The sequence below is a fragment of the Hordeum vulgare genome, chromosome 3H (assembly GCF_904849725.1).
Source record: "Hordeum vulgare subsp. vulgare chromosome 3H, MorexV3_pseudomolecules_assembly, whole genome shotgun sequence".
NCBI classification, from domain to species: domain Eukaryota; kingdom Viridiplantae; phylum Streptophyta; class Magnoliopsida; order Poales; family Poaceae; genus Hordeum; species Hordeum vulgare.
In genome coordinates this window covers 202,194,493-202,209,504 of record NC_058520.1, presented here as the reverse complement: position 1 = coordinate 202,209,504, position 15,012 = coordinate 202,194,493, and the positions used below count along the sequence as shown (strand labels likewise).

At 44.9% G+C, this 15,012-nt stretch overlaps 1 protein-coding gene and 1 long non-coding RNA gene across 2 annotated transcripts; both read right to left on the bottom strand.

The window, feature by feature from the left end:
- Positions 1-421: 421 nt before the first annotated feature.
- Positions 422-1,471, bottom strand: LOC123439791. Its single transcript, XR_006630160.1, has 2 exons — positions 1,387-1,471; positions 422-617 (listed from the first exon to the last, which is right to left on the bottom strand). It is a non-coding gene; the product is annotated as an uncharacterized LOC123439791 (long non-coding RNA).
- A 1,729-nt stretch (positions 1,472-3,200) lies between these two features.
- On the bottom strand, positions 3,201-3,846 carry LOC123439790. Its single transcript, XM_045116464.1, has 4 exons — positions 3,798-3,846; positions 3,598-3,642; positions 3,457-3,505; positions 3,201-3,307 (listed from the first exon to the last, which is right to left on the bottom strand). The coding sequence occupies exons 1-4, from the start codon at positions 3,837-3,839 to the stop codon at positions 3,201-3,203; spliced, it is 243 nt and encodes an 80-aa protein (XP_044972399.1). The 5' UTR covers positions 3,840-3,846.
- Between the last annotated feature and the right edge of the window lie 11,166 nt (positions 3,847-15,012).

Here is a 15,012-nt window from a genome sequence, read left to right as displayed (position 1 = left end):
AGTGCGCCATTAGTATCTGGTATACTAATGGCGCACCAGGCAGTGCGCCATTAGTATAGCTCATGGTGCGCCATTAGTATGCCTCCTAGTGCGCCATTAGTATGCCTCCCAGGTGCGCCATTAGTATGCCTCCCAGGTGCGCCATTAGTATGCCTGCCAGGTGCGCCATTAGTATGCCTCCCAGGTGTGCCATTAGTATAGCTCATGGTGCGCCACAAGTTATACTACCAGCTCTAAAAGTATTCAATTATTATCCTCACACCCACAAGAAGGTTCAAGATAAACACATATTACACCACAATGAAAATATGTTTATAAACATGCACATACATTGAACGCAAGTTGACAAACAAATTAACCTAGAGGAAGCATAGTTTTGACCATCTTAACAATCATCTAGAACACACAAGTCACAAAAAGGTAAGGACTATTGGTTACTATGAGAGACTTCAGATGGTCCAGAACACAAAAGTTTGTATCTACATGCACAAAGTGCAAGCTCCAAAACACTCGAAACGCCAAATGGTCTACAAGACAATAAGGTCCATGATTACAGGTTGGTTGGTCCATAAATGCTAGAGAGTCATCATGTCCATGTGCATCAATAGGTTGAGTACCTGAAAACATTTTGCGCAAATTTGTCAAGAAAGTGGAACCAGATGTAGGTGCAGTCATCATGACCTTCCACATAATTAAGGACATAAACATCTATCTAAATAAATGACAAGAATACAAAACAAAAGACAGATAAAATTAAGTTGATTAGCTTGTAGAAGCAAGGATAGTGGTGAGCTCACGCAGCTTAGAAATATGATTTTTTAGAATAAATTAAGTTGTGTATAATTGTATATACTACCTGAAAAATGATGCCTTTAGTATAAACCATGGAAGCCAGATTTCATATGACATCGCTTCGGCCGAGTTTGGCATTGTATTTTTTTCAAAATCACACTACTCTGAAATCACAGGATTATAATGATGATTTTAATCAACCACCAGATACACTTGTATCTAGGAGGAAAAATTTCAGTCGGCAATTATTTTTTATCTACAAAATAAGAACTTAAACTTTGTTGTTGCTTCAATAAAAACTTGCACATTCTGTTTTAATTCGCGAAAGATGGGTTTCATTTGTCAGTTCTATTTCTAAAAGTGAATGGCACAACTAATAACAAACCTCCTACAATCTGACCAGTATATGATTTTCATCAACCACCAAACGAGTCATACTAAGCTATCATATGCGTATTCTCAAGATACAGTAGCAGGTGAACAAATATTCAGTGTTAATGAGCGTGATATATCACAGAAATTGACATTGCTTTGCTTGGCAAATGATTTTGACAAACATAAAGTAAAAATGAACAATGTGCAAGTTTCTCCTACCGGCATTCACCCCATTGATATCCTGTGTGAGAATGAGATCAGGCGATGCATCAAAATCACTATGCCCAATCACCGAGAACGAAATCTCTTGCTTCAGAAAAGCAATAAGGAGAAAAAGAACTTATGTTAACTAAGTAAATAAGCAACTCAGAGGACCTCAAAATATTCTTGTAAACTTAGTGCTTAGAACAAGATTCCATAAGGCTTACCAACGAAATGTCACGGTTAGTAACCAGAGTGTAATCACCGTGTATCTGCATGCACCAACTTGTATAGTGGCGGCTATATGGGTCTTCCTATTAATTCACATGGTGAATTTCTCAGGGTCCAATTAACCCTTAACCCTGATGAGCTTCTTAAAGCACAATGCTTGCGGAAGGATTTCCTTGCCATCATTCAACATCTACAGCTGACCATTCATCACATTTTTCTTCTGTTACAACAGCTGAGCAAGGGTACGGCTTCCGCAAAAGCAACCAGAGTCATCAATCTCTACTTGCTATGCCAAACATATATGTCCTCATCTGTAGCCTGCAAGAAGAATTCCCTTTAAGTGAATGTGGCCTAATCAATCATTCAAGTATTACCTTGCAAATTATCTTGTCTGAACAATCTAGAATTGACTGCAAACAAGTCTCTAAATTTATTACATCTAATAAATAGAAAGACAAGTGGTCACACTAACTTGCTTAAACTTGTACGTCTGTACTATAGCCTGCTCCCTGCTGGATGCGGGATAGTGCAAGAAGAAAATTGTGTATGTGACAACACTGATAGATGGATTCAGTTCGACTAAGGATTGGCATGAGAGTAGAGATCCCAACTTCAGAAGTTGAAGGATTAATATATATCGATCTAATTACTACTCATACCTTGGATAGTTGAAGGATTAATATATATCGATCTAATTAATAGAAGGCCATTTGCTATAACATGAGGGAACGCAGACCGAAAGTCAGAGAGATCAATGACCAATGGATGATGGTGGAGCGAGACTTACCAACCGAGAAAGGCTCATGGGGAGACCATGGTACAAACATATGGTGAGCATCAGAGTTGCAGGCTTGTTCATAGTACTGTACTTGTATGAATTCTGAAATTAGTCTAAAACTGACTACAATGATGGTTTTTCGCCTTCGGTAGATTTATGCACTGTGGGACCAGGACGACTGGGGCATCAAAGCCTTCCCCGGCATCGTCTCGTCCATGCTAACGAGAGAAGCTCAATACGGTCGTAATCTTGGGGGTTGTTGCATCATGAGATGTACAAGGGTGCAAGGGCCTTATTTCTTATGGAATTGTATATTGTTATTCATATGTGGATTATTGACTTGCCAAATCATTGACCTCCTATAGTATGATCAGATCAATATAAAGAGTGGATTCTATTTTTTTAACAAACTCTCATATCAAACCATTGTCCAGTGTTTATATTGATTGGCGATAACATCTACCTTATAGTTAGGTGGCTATTTGATCAAAATAGAAACTCTCAAGTCCGTAGACGACCTATGAACATAGAGGAACGTCTCAAAAGGCGCACCACAGGTGCGCCCCTGCCCCTAGTCTAATTTAAATGGACGCTACACAAGGATGATCTCACGGTTTCGCACAGTGGAAACAAATGCTGAGAGGCTGAATGCCCTGATCAAGTGTCATAAAAGAGGAACCATAAGTGTGCAAGCAATCAGCTAGTAGCTTGAACATAGTCCTTGAAATTTTGCTTATGCAAATGTCACATGCTAAGGTATCTGTAAAGTACTTATCATAAATCAATAAACACTGAGTTGGCCAGTTGAGTCTACATCCAAGGGTCAATCCATAAGCTTGGACGGAAAATAATAAAATAAAAAAGAGCAGAGAAAGGAGTACCGCGAGAGACGCTCTTTCAGATCTTCATGCCTTTTGAGAACACCCAACACTGCAAAATAAAAGGGCAAGTACAGGTAAGACAGTAAGTAAGTAGGGCAAGCTGCTTCGTAGAATCGATAACACGTCGGTAAGAGGCAGACGATTCCTTGAGAGTACAACATAATAATAGCTACAACTACTGAAGATAAAGGTCATTACGCCGTGCACGCGTGGTCTCGAGTTTCGTGTCGTCGTCTCTTGAATAAGTCTGCAAAGTTCATGGAAGGGAAAGGGAGAGGCAATTAACACATACGTTGAAGATTTTACAGTACCAATCCATCTGTAGATGATATGGTATACCAGTTCCGATAACGAGTGCTGCCGCCGCCTCAACTGCTCCCCGTGCTGCAAAATGTAATAATGGGATTAAACTGAAAGAACTGTGAAATTTGAGTTCCTGATGGATTAATTCGGCTAGACTAGACACGGTAAATGCAGTAGTAGCAATAAGCATCGTTGAGTAACGGGAGGGAGGTGGGTTTTCGGCCGGTCGTACGCACCTCCGTGGGGGAGCTCAGGGCCAGCGTGACGGAGAGGTCCATCCGGTCCGATGCCGACCAAGGGCGGCGGATCTCGATGGCCGCACCGACGGCCGGGGCGGAGGCAGCAGGGGCGGTGCGGCGGGGTAGAACGGAGACGGCGGTGGCGTCCACGCACGCGAGGCGCAGAGGGGATGAGCTGTCGGCGGTCGCACGGCGGAGACGCTAGGGTGGACCTGCAGGAGGGATTTTAGGACGGCGATTTGGCGGATTACTAGGGCTTGGAGGCCGCGTTGTGGTCCACATACCCGTGAGAGAGATGGACGGCCGCCGGGGTGAAGACGGCCGCCGGAGGTCGATGTGGGGAATCCGCGCCAGGCGTCGCTGGTTAGGGGTGAGCGCCGCCGGCGCTAGGAACAGAGGAGATTGACGATGACGGCCAAAGGAGGGCAGATCTGGGTGTGCCATGGCCACCGTCTGGGTGGAACTCCCTCCCTCCTCCCTCTTCCTGCTGCTTCGCGGTCGCGATAGGAGCAGATAGATACTTTTTTTTTGCAAAACTACTAATGGCGCACCATCTACAGATGTGCCATTAGTAACCCTGGTTACTAATGACACCCTCTGTGGTGCGCCATTAGTAGTTCTGCAAAAAAAAATAGTAGTAGCGCACCACCAACAGATGCGCCATTAGTAACACTGGTTACTAATGGCGCACTAGTTGTGCTGCGCCATTAGTAGTTTGCAAAAAAAACCAAAAAAAGAAATTATAGTAGTGGCGCACTACCAACAGATGCGCCATTAATAACACTGGTTACTAAAGGCGCACCAGCTGTGCGCCATTAGTAGTTTGCAAAAAAAACGAAAAAATAGTAGTGGCGCACCGAGTGTGTGGTGCGCCATTAGTGTCCATCACACTAATGGCACACCTGCACATGGTGCGCCACTACTATATTGTAGTGGCGCACTGCTTGTGTGGTGCGCCATTAGTATCTATATCATCTATAGCCCTTTTCCTAGTAATGAGCGGTGGAATAGAGTGTGGTGGTGTTTGTGAGACAAAAAAGGAGGAGATGGTCACATTGACTCGGCGTATCAAAGGGCTATGGAGATGCCCCTTAATAGATATCAATGTGAATGAGTAGGGATTGCCTTACAAGGGATGCACTAGAGCTATAAGTATGTGAAATCTCAAAAGGAGAACTAGTGGGTGTGCATCCAACTTGCTTGCGCACGAAGACCTAGGGCAATTTTGAGGAAGCCCATCATTCGAATATACAAGCCAAGTTATATAATGAACATTCCCACTAGCATATGGCAGTGACAAAGAAAGAAGCTCTCAATCATGAAGAACATGGTGCTATTATGAAGCACAAGTGTGGAGGAAGATAGTAGCATTGTCCCTTCTCTCTTTTTCTCTCTTTTTTTATTTGGGCTCTTAGGCCTCTTCTTTTTTTTCTCCCTGTTTATTTATTTTTGGGCTCTTTGGCCTTTTTTATTTTATTTCCTCACATCGGACAATGCTCTAATAGTGATGATCATCACACTTTTATTTACTCAGAGCTCAAAGCTTAGAACGATGATGACTCTATAGGAAATGCCTCCGGCAGTGTACCGGGATGTGCAACGATCGAGCTTGACGTATGACACTGAAACATCTCGCTAGCTATCTTACGATCATGCAATGGCAATATGAGAGTGACGGCACAAGTCATGAGACGGAACGGTGGGAGTTGCATGGCAATATATCTCGGAATGGCTATGAAAATGTCATAGTAGGTAGGTATGGTGGCTGTTTTGAGGAAGGCATATGATGGGTTTGTGTACCGGCGAAAGTTGCGCGGCACTAGAGAGGCTAGCAAAGGAGGAAGGTGAAAGTGCATCTATACCATGGACTCACATTAGTCATGAAGAACTCACATACTTGTTGCGAAAGTTTTTATTAGTAATCGAAACAAAGTGCTAAACGCATACTCTTAGGGGAAGGGTTGGTAGGTGTTAACCATCGCGCGATCCCGACCTCAACACAAAGGACGACAATCAATATATCAATTATGCTCTGACTTCCTAACATAGCGGTTCACCATACGTGCATGCTATGGGAATCACTAACTTCAACACAAGTATTTCTAGATTCACAACACCCTACTAAAATAACTCTTAATATTACTGAATCCACGTCTCAAAACTAATTGAGAGGAATCAAGGCTCCTCTTTATACACAATGCACATGAAGATGGAGGTTTTTATATCCTCTTTGGGTACCTATCACCTTTGGGACTACTTTCATAGCATAATCCAACTACCAAGATATAAGTGAAGCAGGAAGAGCAAAATTATCTAGCTCAAAAGATATAAGTGAAGCACTATGAGCATTCTAGCAAAATAACGATGAGTGCATGTCTCTCTCTCTCAAAAAGGTGTGCATCAAGGATGATTGTGACACAACATAAAGAAAAGACTCCTACGATACAAGACACTCCAAGCAAAACACATACCATGTGGTGAATAAAAATATAGCTCCAAGTAATGTTACCAATGGATAGAAGACGAAGGAGGGGATCCCTTCCCGTGGCATCCCCAATGAAAGGATCGATATGGTTGACTAGAGGGGGGGTGAATAGGCAACGACCACTTTTTAATTAATCTTAGCAAGTTAGGGTAAACAACATACGGGTTCACAAATATTACAACAATGGGGTGAACCCTAATGAAGCTAACAACGAGAGCTAATAAGACAAGTAAGAGATAGACGACAACATAAGCATACACAAAGTAAAGTTTAGAGATAACCACAAGTGGAACCGATGGAGACGAGGATGTGTTACCGAAGGTCCTTCCCTTTGACAGGAAGTACGTCTCCGTTGGAGCGGTGTGGAGGCACAATGCTCCCCAATAAGCCACTAAGGCCACCGTATTCTCCTCACGACCCCGCACGATGCAAGGTACCGTGATTCCACCATAGGTGCCCTTGAAGGCGGCGACCGAACCTTTACAAACGAGGTTGGGGCAAACTCCACACAAAGCTTGGAGGCTCCCAACAAGACCACGAAGCTTCACCACAATGGAATGTGGCTTCGAGGTGACCTCAACCGTCTAGGATGCTCAAACACCCAAGAGTAACAAGATCCGCAAGGGATTGGTGGGGGAATCAACTTTTCTCTTGGTGGAAGTGTGGATCTAGGCCTTCTCAACCAATCCCTAAAGAATCAACAAGTTTGATTGGCTAGGGAGAGAGATCGAGCACTTTTGAGCTTAGGGAGCAACAATGGAGCTTGAGAGGGTAAGAGATGGGGTTCCACAGCTAGAAGAACCCTTTATATAGTGGGGGAGAACATCCAACCGTTTTCGCACTCACAGCCGAGTCTAGCGGTACTACCGCTGGATGCAGCGGTACTACTGCTGGCTGCAGCGGTACTACCGTTGGGCCCCTGGTAGTGCATAAGCACTACCACCGCCAAGAAAGTCTTCGCAAAAAGGTCCGTCCACGTACAACCGCTAGGCAGGCGGTACTAAGCTCCTGGATCGGTACTACCGCTGACCAGGGGCGGTACTACCGCTGACTGCAGTGGTACTACCGCTAGCACTCCAGCGGTACTACCGCTAGGGCCAGCGGTACTACCGCTAGGGCTAGTGGTACTACCGCTGGGGGACCATTTGCAAAAAAGAAGGAAACACAAAGGCGGGAGCCACTCCAAAGATGCCGGCAAGGGGGAAAATATGTGAAGTGTGCTCGTGCAAGATTGATTCCACCCAAACCTTTCCACTACGGTTCACCTCTTAATAGTACGACTTTCCTCTGACTCAAATAAAGAGAATCGTAGAGAACGCCGTGCTTCTGTTCCACAAACGAGGGGGCGAGTCTTCTTGTGCCGTTGACGTGTGTTATCTGAAATCTTAACACACACGGTTAGTCCTTTGCGGTACTGTCATCAATCACCAAAATTACTTAGGCATAAACTATGCCCCAACAATCTCCCCCTTTTTGGTGGATTGATGACAATACTGGATTTGCACAGAGCATAATATGAGAACAAAAAGATAGAGATATATGAAAATAAGGAGCATATGACTCACAGCATATGATGGAAATAAATCTCACACAAGTTCATGTCTCACAAAAGATAGCAAAATAGAAGCAAACCAAGTTCGAAGAAAACACGAAAGATAAGCAAAGCAAAGCAAAGTTGGACTCTCAAAGCAAATCCAGCTCCTAGACTCTCTCCCCCTTTGGCACAAGACACCAAAAAGGGGCACACCTAACGCCACAGGTGGTTACTCCTCACCCTCAGCATCGTGAGACTCGTCCGTACCCTCCGGATCGTCCTGCTCCTCTTCATTGTCCTCTTCCTCCTCAGCGCCAGACCACTGGTAAGCTTGAGCCCGCATTCAAGCAGCCTCTGGAGTGATGTCGTCCTCTGATCCGCCGGAGATGTCAACATCAAGAGTCCTTAGGAGACGCTTGTGCCTCTGACGGTTCTCCTTCTGAGCCACGTGCGTCTGATACTGGCCCTTAGCCTGCATACAGAAGAGAGTCTTCATCTTATCCTGCAGTTTCATGGGCCAGGATGGCATGGCAGAAGAGCGGGACTGAGAGGCGGTTCCTCTGTCAGCAGCAGTCTCTGTGTCAGTGTCCATGTGCTGAGATGAAGTTGATGGGTTGGCCCATTTGTCCTTGACGCGAAGCTTGACAGGATCGTGCACAATGTAGTCAGCCTGAATGTATAACTCCTCCTGTGGATAGGTGTCTTGCCACTTCTGACGGATATAAGCAAAAAGGTCGGGCCCGTAGATGGGAACCTTATGCATCATGATGCAGTTCGAGAGCTCAGTGAACATCACATCAAAAATATAAAGAGGGGCAGACTCCTTAGTCATAGCCTCCTCACAGAGCAGTAGCATCTCAGTCAGAGAGCCATGTACCTCGTCGAAGTTGCTAATGCGAGGAAAGAGGGTGCTGCGGAAGATCCGATGCATGATGTCCAGATGCCTGGGGAGCACACCTTTCTTCACATAGAGTTGCTGCAATCTGTCCTTGACTGAATCCCTATCAGTGGTAGCTGCAGCATGAGGACGCGACCCAAGTGGAGTGTCAGCGCCCTGGAAATCAACCTTGAGGAATGCCATGAATTCACGCCAGGTACCAGTCATCTTCTGAGTCCCAATCATCCACACCATGGAGCGCTCGTCATCAGGAGAGAAGTGACACGTGACATAGAACTGGGAAACAACATTGGGGTCAAAGTCTGTCTTGAAAGAGATGATCTCCTTGATGCCCAGTTTGTCAATCAGAGAGAGAGCATCAACAAAATAGTCCATCTTCCGCTGAAGGTGAGCCAGGTCAAAGCACTGAACGGGGACAAAGTTCTTCTTGAAATGGTTGATGATATCACGGTAGATCCTGCAGTGATCCCTTGCCCAAACATGCTCGACATTCTTGATCACAGCCCGCTCTTGGAGATAGTGGTTTTGAGTGCGGAACCGCAGAAAGTCCTTAGGGGCATGGTGCGGACGTTGATCCCCTTGTCCTTTTGAGCGGTCTTCTTGAAGGCCTGCTTTTTGAGTTGCAGACGTGAAGTGGTGGAGCCCTCTGGAGCCTCTGGATTGCGAAAATGCTTGGACTGTGTGTCCCGTGGGGGGTTTGAGCGGCGAGCACCACCTGTGACACAAAACACACCGAAAAAAGAGCGACAAAAAGGAGTCAAGGCAATGAACAAGAAAAGGCAGAAAAGTAAACACTCATTGCCAAGCACATGAGAAGAGTACACAGAGAATCCTCCTGGCGGTAGTACCGCCGGGGTCCTGGCGGTAGTACCGCTGGGGTCCTAGCGGTAGTACCACTACCCCTGGCGGTAGTACCGCTGGGGCTTGATTTTCCAGATCTAAAAATATGAATAAAACCCATAGAGATGGCGACATGGATTTTACGAGGGCCATGGGCTGTGTACGATCACTACGAACTCCACCACAACCCTAACCACATGAGGACCACAAGTATCATCTAAATAAGCACATGCCTAGTCAAGAGAGTGCAAGTTTTAGATCTAATCCAAGCATAGTTCAAGTGCTTGATCTAAAACATGTAAATCCTAGGGCATGTCAAAATAAACAGCAAAGATTCAGAGGACCTACACTCCCCTCAAATATCTCCTTCATGCCATCCAAGAATAAGGCACAATATCAAAGACATGGATCCAAACCACCAATGCTCCTAACCCTAGAACAGGAACATCATCCAAGAGAAGAAGGGGAGGACCTTTACTGGGGTCCATGGAACTTGGAGGACGAAGGAGAAGTGGAGCAAACCCTCCAACTCAACGGACAGAAGGGGCTCCACGAATAGAGATCGAAATAGGGGGAGTTCGGGGTTGGGGAGGGAGGAGCCGCGAGGAAGAAGAAATAGGCAGGAAAAAACGGGCTCCCCCTCCTTTATATATTCCAAGGGGTACGGGCCAGCGGTAGTACAGCTGTGTTCCGGACAGTAGTACCACTACGTGGCGGTAGTACCACTGGCTGCAGCGGTAGCACCGCTGGGGTCCGGCGGTAGTACCGCTCCCCCTGGTGGTTGTACCGCTCCCCCTGAGACATCCCTAAAAATTTCCTAGTTAGGTCGTGGTAGATTGGGATCCTGGCCGTAGTACTGCTATCCCTAGCGGTAGTACCGCTGGGGTCCTGGCAGTAGTACCGCTACCCCTGGCGGTAGTACCGCTGCAAATGTCACAACGGGACCTAGGAGAAGAGAAAGACATGGGCAAATGACAAGTTAGTGAAAATAAGAAGATAGCACCAGCAAGATATACTGACTTGTCATTTTATATCCTTTCTTCTATATGAGAGAAAGGTGGGGGGCGGTGGCCGAGGCCACCTATTTTTGAGACAAAGGTATGACACCGCGAAGAATTATCCTTGGGTTCATGACCAATGCTCGTCTTTGAAGCACAAGTGCCATTTGACAATGGCTAAAGTGAAAGACTAGATTGATTTATGCATAATGGGGGGAGGAAAACTTCATTTAGAGAACAACACTCCCCCTATGTCCATGCCTACATCTAGAACAAGATAGAATGCATAGTGAGGTGCAACGTGCCTAGCTTCAATCCACATTACTTGAATCAATGATATTTAGCTCATGCCTTAACTCCCGGAACCTTGCTTCATCTAGGGGCTTAGTGAAAATATCTGCAAGTTGCTCTTCAGTGTGGATGAAGTGAACCTCAATATCACCTAGCTTGATATGTTCACGAATGAAGTGATGGCGAATATCAATCTGCTTGGTCTTGCTATGTTGCACTGGGTTGAGGGAAATCTTGATATCACTTTGATTGTCACATAGAAGACGCACTTTGTCACAAGTGACACCGTAATCCTTTAAAGTTTTCCTAATCCATAGCAATTGTGCACAACAACTTGCAGCTGCCACATACTCAGCTTCGGTGGATGATAGAGAGACGCAATTCTGCTTCTTTGAAGACCAACTTACTAATGAGCGACCAAGGAATTGGCATCCTCCAGAAGTTGACTTCCTCTCCACACAATCTCCTCCCAATCTGAGTTAGAATAGCCAACTAGTTTGAAGTTTGCTCCTTTGGGATACCAAAGGCCAAAGTTTGGGGTATGAGCCAAATATCGAAAGATTCGCTTAACAGCCATATAATGACTTTCTTTTGGTGCGGATTGAAACCGTGCACATATCCCTACACTCAACAAAATATCCGGTCTAGATGCACAAAGGTAAAGGAGGGATCCAATCATGGAGCGATATACCTTTTGATCCACTTCTTTACCATTGGGATCACTGTCAAGCTTGCATCTTGTTGGCATGGGGAACTTGACCGGTTTGACATCTTCAAGCTCGAACCGTTTGAGCATGTCTTGAGTGTACTTGGCTTGTTTGATGAAGGTCCCTTCTAGGCCTTGTTTAATCTCGAACCCGAGGAAGAACTTCAACTCTCCCATCATTGACATCTCAAATTTCTCAATCATTAGTGCAGCAAATTCTTCATTGAAGGAAATGTTAGGAGAGCCAAAGATAATATCATCAACATATAGTTGGCATATGAACAAATCCCCTTTAACCCTCTTAGTAAAAAGAGTGGGATCTATCTTCCCAATTTCAAACCCACGATCTTGTAACAACTCAGTAAGATACTCATACCACGCACGTGGGGCTTGTTTAAGGCCATGGAGTGCCTTATTAAGTTTGTACACATGATTGGGGAGCTTGGGATGTTCGAATCCCGGGGGTTGTTTGACATAGACCAACTCATTTAAAGGACCATTAAGAAAGGCACTTTTCACATCCATTTGTTGTAATTTGAAGTTATGATGAGAAGCAAATGCAAGCAACATGCGAATAGATTCTAGACGAGCAACAAGGGCAAAGGTTTCACCGTAGTCGATACCCTCGACTTGGGAGTAGCCTTGAGCCACCAATCTTGCCTTGTTTCGAATCACAATCCCATTGGCATCTTGCTTGTTCTTGAATATCCATTTGGTCCCGATGACATTATGTTCCTCCGTTGGCCCAGGCACTAAATCCCAGACTTGGTTGCGCTCGAAGTTGTTAATTTCTTCACGCATGGCCATAAGCCAATCCTCATCATCGAGCGCTTCCTGTACCAGTTGAGGTTCATAATACGAAACAAACGCGTGATGCTCACAATAATTCCAAATCTGTTGATGGGTGGATACTCCGCAACTACCAAGTACATTCTTCATAAGATGTGACTTGACTCTCAGCTTGTTCGCAATCTTGGCTACTCGACGCTCCAAGAATTCTTCATTGGATAATGGGGGAGCACCGACTTGTTTACTTTGCTTGCCCTTGCTTCTTGACCCTCCCTTGGCACCGACTGTTGGTGTTGCAGAAGGGAATTGTGAGACAGTATCCTGAACATCTTGTCCTTCGACTTGAGCAGGTTCACTAGTTTGTTCTTGTATTTGTGGTCGCTCTTGATCTTGATCTTGTGCTTCTACTTGGTCTGGATCTCGTGGTTGCACTTGATCTTGATCATGAGCAGGTTCGGAGTCTTGGGAGAGTGCTTGAATATCATGAGACACATCATTATTGTTGGGCAATTTATCTTGACCTTGATCTTGTTCATTTTGTTGAGAGTCTTCTCTTTGTTCATCGGAAGCGTGTGGGGCTTGTGGAGGTGATGGCTCCACTTGAATAGAGCATTGTCCTTCTCCTTCAGCCACAAGGGGTTCCTCAATGGGGAGTATTTGACCAATCCCCATTCTTCTTATGGCTTGGGGAGGAATTTCATCACCTACATTACAAAGACCACTTTGCTCCACTTGGGAGCCATTATTTTCATCAAACTCCACGTTACACGTCTCCTCAATGAGTCCGGTGGACTTGTTGAGGACACGGTAAGCATGAGAGTTTGTAGCATAACCAACAAAGATGCCCTCATGTGCTCTAGAATCAAATTTAGCTAAACGTGCACCTTTCTTGAGAATGAAACACATACAACTGAATACCTGGAAGTACTTGAGATTGGGTTTGTTTCCAGTGAGAATCTCATACGGAGTCATGTTCAAGCCTTTGCGGATATAGAGCCGATTGGGCGCATGACATGCTGTGTTGATGGCCTCTGCCCAGAAGTTATATGAAGATTTGAATTCTGCCATCATTGTCCTTGTAGCGTCTATCAAGGTTCGGTTCTTCCTTTCTGCCATGCCGTTTTGTTGAGGGGTATATGGTGCTGAATATTGGTGTTTTATTCCCTCATCACCTAGAAACTCATCCAAGGTGTAGTTCTTGAACTCGGTGCTGTTGTCACTTCTAATCATCAAGATCTTTGCTTCATGTTGACATTGGGCTTCATTAGCAAAGTTGATGACAGTTTGTTGAGTTTCACTCTTCTTTTTGAAGAAATATACCTAGGTATATCTTGAGTAGTCGTCAACGATCACCAAGCAATACTTTCTGCCTCCAAGACTATCAAATGATGGAGGGCCAAACAGATCCATATGGAGAAGCTCCAATGGCCTCTTAGTGTAGATAAGAGTCGTTGGACGATGAGCAGTTTCATGAATCTTTCCTTCAATGCAGGCACTGCAAACACGATCTTTAGCAAAACTAACATTTGTTAGTCCACGAATATGGTCCCCTGTCAGAAGACTTTGCAAAGATCTCATATTGACATGAGCTAAACGACTATGCCAAAGCCAGCTCACATCAACTTTAGCCATTAAACATGTCGCGGTCTTAGTGGGTCGCTTTGAGAAGTTCACCACATAAAGACCATTTTCGACATATCCAACATAGGCTACTTTAAGAGTCTTGCTCCTCAGGAGGACCACAGTATCAAGATTTAAGAATGTGGAAAAACCTATAATTGCAAGTTGATGAACCGAAAGTAAATTGTAGGCAAGTGACTCAACAAGCATGACCTTCTCAATAGATAACTCTTGAGAGACGACCACCTTACCAAATCCCAATACCTTTGACGAGGATGCATCGGCGAATTGGACATGGGTGGGCATAGATGGAGAAGGATGCACATCCACCACTAAGTCCTTGCTTCCGGTCATATGATTTGTTGCTCCACTATCGAGCAACCATGACACCCCACCGGAAGCAAACTCCTGCAATAGATCAAGGCTTGGTTTTAGGTACCCATTTTTTAATGGGTCCTTTCATGTTAGAGACAAGGGTCTTAGGAACCCAGATAGCACATTCAATATACTCATCGTAGGAACCAATAAATATGGCATAAACATGCCCATCACTAGCACTACATAAGACATAAGAAGAATTGAGTTTGTCGGCTGTGTTAGTAGGAATGGTTTTGCCCTTCTTGAGGTTTCCATAATCCACCTTGTTCCTGTTAACCTTCTGAGTCCCCTCACCCTCTTTGACAAAGATGTCCATGAGGGTAGGAGATCGTTTGTTCCTGTTCCTCCTTTTAACTTTTGACTTGGAGTTAAGTCCAAGTCCCTCCTTTCCTACAACACCCTTTTGAGTGCTCAAGAGGTCGTTCAGGCTCTTCTCACCTTGTATGCATGCCACAAGGCCCTTCTCAAGTTTCTCCTTTAACTTGGCATTTTCCTCCACAAGATGTACATGCTCACAACAGGGATTAGTTGCACAAGCATTATCAATTAACACAAAGGGAGGACAAGTAGAGATCTCCTTGGTAAGCTTTGCTTGGAGTTGATCATGAGACTCTTTCAGAGAGAAATGAACACCTTTCAGGACCTTGTGGGCCTTGTCAAGTGTGTCAAACTC